General features: G+C 33.0%; 2 protein-coding genes across 2 annotated transcripts; one reads left to right on the forward strand and one right to left on the reverse strand.

Moving 5' to 3' along the window:
* Window positions 1-974: 974 nt before the first annotated feature.
* On the forward strand, window positions 975-1355 carry LOAG_07754 (hypothetical protein; the record flags this gene model as incomplete). Its single annotated transcript, XM_003143287.1, has 2 exons — window positions 975-1048; window positions 1169-1355. 2 exons carry the CDS (start codon window positions 975-977, stop codon window positions 1353-1355), a joined length of 261 nt encoding a protein of 86 aa, XP_003143335.1.
* A 1477-nt stretch (window positions 1356-2832) lies between these two features.
* LOAG_07755 (hypothetical protein) lies at window positions 2833-4444 on the reverse strand (the record flags this gene model as incomplete). Its single annotated transcript, XM_003143288.2, has 5 exons — window positions 2833-3061; window positions 3476-3604; window positions 3778-3891; window positions 4108-4249; window positions 4374-4444. 5 exons carry the CDS (start codon window positions 4442-4444, stop codon window positions 2981-2983), a joined length of 537 nt encoding a protein of 178 aa, XP_003143336.1. The 3' UTR covers window positions 2833-2980.
* Window positions 4445-4469: the final 25 nt, after the last annotated feature.

Consider the following 4469-nt stretch of genomic DNA (forward strand, 5'->3'; position numbering starts at 1 on the left):
TATGGTTATCATATAGTAGTAATAAATATACTAGTAGTAGTATCTGTGTCTTCATTGATGGTAATGCACTTTTCTTATATGATGAAAATTTTCTCGAGAAGTCTCATTTTTTCCAAAATTTTTTAATCCCTTAAAATGGATATGTCACGAACATTTGTGCGGCACTCGATTTTTAGTTCGTTTTGATTGTTACTCTTTTTCTCTCAATTTGAACCAGAGTTTTACCACTATAATTTTGAATTTGAAATTGACAATGAAAATTCAAGTTTAGATACAGATATTATGTGTTTTTTGTATTTTTGTAAGATTGCTCGGTGTGGCTTTTTCCAGAGAGATTATTTCCATTGGGGATCAAAAATCGTATTTCTTCTTATGCGCTGGGTTAAAAGATTAAAAGACGAAGAGAAACCTATTGCAAATTTCAAAGTTTTCTGGCACGTTATGTAAAGGAATCAGTTGTTTCAAATCCGCTGCATCTCTATTAAAAAATATGTGATTTATTCTTCTTTATTCTTTCATCTTGTCATCTCTTGTCGTTTCTCAATTTTTTCAACGCCGTTTTTTATACATTAAATGTTCAGTTTTAGTTTTTATTGATTTACTAGCCATCTCCTTGATTATGGCTCTATATCTGGACATCCAGCTCTCAGAAAAAATTCTAAGAAAAAATTAATTTGTAGAATTATTGTATTGTATGTTTAACGGAACGGAAAATGGAAGTTCTCTCCGGATTAATTGTTTTATTTATTGTGATTCAGTCTTTTTTTGTAGTGAAGAAAAAGATTTCTTGTTTGTCCAGTCGATTTCTTTTTTTCTACAGATTTGAGAAATTCATGGGGTCTGATTTCCTTCCCATTTTTGTTCTTTTGACTTGACATTCATGGGTTTTTAGAATCGTTCTTGCGCATATTTTGCAAAGAGTTTAATGAAAGACAAAGTCGAACATAAATTTTTGGGAACTTGGATGAACGGAGATGGAGAAATGGATCAGCCTGTTTCGAATCTCAAAGTTCGAGAGTAGCGCAGCTAAAAATGAAAGGAAGCAAAGGTTTGTATCCTCGCTATTCTGAGTTGTTGCTCCCGGTTGAATTTTATATCTCTTCCTATGTTTCTTTCGGGATTCAACTAATATCAGTCTCGTGTGTTATAATTTTTTCCGATGTTGCAGGATTGCACCGTCTCGTCCTCTTATTAACCGATATCTTCACAGTAATTGTGAATCGCACATTTCTTTAGAGACCTCTCCTCAGCACGGCGTAGCAGTTTCAATGTTGAATCCCAAAAGATCAAAGATTAGGGACTCGGTTGTCGGAATCGAAAGGCTTTACTTATCATTGATTAGATTGCCAAGATGAATTTCTCCTAGTCATTGATACTGTATCGTTAAATTAGATCTCTACGATAGAATTACTAGTCTTGTTAGTTGAGCGACGCAATGCAGCTTTCGTCCTATCGCAAGCACGGATGCATATGCAACATGAAGGACCTTGGACTGGTATGAATGAGTCCGTTTTCAAATATGGTACTTTTATCTCCCATTTCAAATACGAGAAGCTGTCTCTGCTTTTGGAAGATTGATTTCTCACCAAGTACTATCATTTTTACGAGCTGGAATTTTGACAGTGATCTGTCTGAAATAAGTGACTGCATATCCTCCAGCCGTACTTACTTCAATGAAAAAGAAAAGTTGTCAAAAGTCGAAATGCACAATGGTTTGGGTATAAATGTACATCCTAAAGCATATTTTGCTCTCCCTGCTTATATATTAAAATGACGTCTGATGATGCTTTGGAGAACTCCTGCTTGCACATGAAAGTATCCGGTTACCACTGGCATATTCACGGTGATTAACATCATTTTAATTACTTGAAAACGTTTACAATTTGATTGACTTCTCTTGCTTCTTAGTCGGCATTAACAATGGCAGTGATGGATGATACCGCGATGTTATCAAGATTTAAAGCTTGGGATTTGTTTTTTTTTTTTCAAGGCAGATCCTTAAAATCATAAAGGAATGAAATGAGAGGAAAAGATATATGATTCTGTGCACAAAAGCGCACAAATACATCAACAGACAACCTCAAATTGTCTTTTTGTGAGAATTGTCATATAAGATTGCGAGGCAATCTTATGCAGTGCATAAATAATAACTAGATGAATTTAGTTTAGTAGAAAATGATAATGCAAATCATTTTTCTTGTTGCATTCTGTTACTTCCATTTCTGCTTCATAACTTTCTGGAAAATACCTTAAGGGTTCCTTTAAAAAATTAAACAGATACAGAGCACAATCAATAAATTATGTATAAGGGATATGGGAATTATGTGATATACAGTTGTAATGGTAATAACATAATAGTATTGAACTATAAAATTTAACTGACATGTAAATATTTAGCTGATTATCTACAACTAAACACACAGCACAATTAATAGTTAATAGACAGGGGGAAACTGGAATAAAAAATAAGTCGAAATTTCAAATTGAATGGACGGATATGCTATTCTTTAGAAGATGTACAACTTTGGGGAAATAATTGAGAAGCTGAAGCTGACAGAGCAATTTTTCCTCCACTATGATTTTCGTGAAGTTGTCAGCTCAGCCTGATTAACGACAGCAAATTTTTATGGAAATAAAGTCAGAATATGTTTATGGATAAATGAAAGTTTCCTTGCTTAAAAGTCAGAGTGATTGCTGCACGAAGTCGTCTCTATGATTTTTGTTTTTTTTTCTTTAAAACTAGCTCAAAAAATTAAAAATATCTCAATTTATTACTATTTTTAGAATAAATATATTCGAATTTAAAAAGCTTTATTTAAATTCATGGGAAAAGGGTCATGTTTAATACATATATATCTTGCGGAAACCGTATTTTTCTGATGCAAAATAAAGCAAAAAAGGAAAAACGAAGAATAGAAATACTACTGCGATTGTTGACGATGATGGTAATGGTAATGAAATTCTGCTTAGGAAACAGTTTTCAACCTCTCGGCTCTGTAGAATGTTTTTCTGCTTGTTCTTCGAAAATCCATTCACCATTGAAATGATCAATACGTCTGGCCTGCAAAAGCACGATCTTCATTATTCGGAAGAAAAATTTAATCTCAATTAAAAAAGTGAGTTTTTTTAGTCATTGTTTGTTGAGTTGAAACTGAAGCTAAAAAAAACCCGTAAATGACACTGATAATAACAGGAAAGCATCGGTACTTTGCATAATTATGGAGGACATTTGCGATTTTTATTAAACACCTAACAGGAATGCTATCAGCTGATTATTTAATGCAACAATTGGCGCGACAGCGATGCGAACACAAGCTTGATATGATCCCGTAAGAGCAACGTACAAATCAAGAGTTATAATGTTAGAAATGAAATCATTCCGTTTAAATGACTTACTGGATTATCTAAACACTTCAAAATGCATAATAGCAATTCATTACCAATTTGCAAAGAAAAATAAGAAGAGGGAACAAACCTGTTCTAAGCCAAGTTCAATTTTTGATAATTCTCTTATCTCATATTTTTTTACTTTACCCGTTACTGTCAGCGGAAATTCGTTTTCTTTTTTGAATAAAATATATCGTGGGATTTTGAAATGTGCAATCTGTAAAAATGTATTTTTGGATTAAGTCAGAAAGAAATGAACAGATTAATTTAATAAGCACATTTTTTTGAAGTAATTATTTGTTATAAATGCTTTTGCAGATTATGGTCAAAATCTGAAGCAATTTTTCATGATCGATGAGTAACTATTAGAAATGATCATCATATTCTTACTCGTCCTTTGCAGAAATTTTGGATATCTTCCTCTGTAATATCATCTGCTGAATCATGCAGCCGTATCCATGCACATACTACTTCGCCATATCGTTCATCCGGTACACCAACAACCTAAAATAACAGTGTTACAGGACAGTAGCGACCATTTCTTTTTAATTAATATCTTTTTAAATCAACTGTAGTTGAGAGTCCTGCGACCGTGTTAAACGATTCTGATCAAGAGAGAGGATTTATCATATACGGAAATAAATTTTGCTTACAATTCTCTAACCTAAAAAATTGATAAATAATTCAAACGGAGGATTTGAATAAATTGATTATTAATACCTGTACATCTTCGATTTTTGGATGTCGGAACAGATATTGCTCAATTTCCAGTGGATAAATATTTTCACCACCACGTACAATCATATCCTTTTTTCTGCCAACAATACTCAGTGAACCATTTTCATGCATAACACCGATATCACTGTAAATAAAAATTTCGTAACAAACGGCCGGTCTAATTAAGGTAACAATGGTATTGCAAGAAGAGAAATAAATCATTACTTCGGAAGTTCAAATAGTTAAATAAAAAAAAGCCTGCAACTGACCCACTGTGATACCATCTATCAGCTGTAATTTCTTCTTTAGTCTGAAGTTCATTATCCCAGTAGTATTTCATCACGGAATAACCACGAACAGTACTT

Source organism: Loa loa (assembly GCF_000183805.2).
Source record: "Loa loa unplaced genomic scaffold supercont3.436, whole genome shotgun sequence".
Classification (NCBI taxonomy): domain Eukaryota; kingdom Metazoa; phylum Nematoda; class Chromadorea; order Rhabditida; family Onchocercidae; genus Loa; species Loa loa.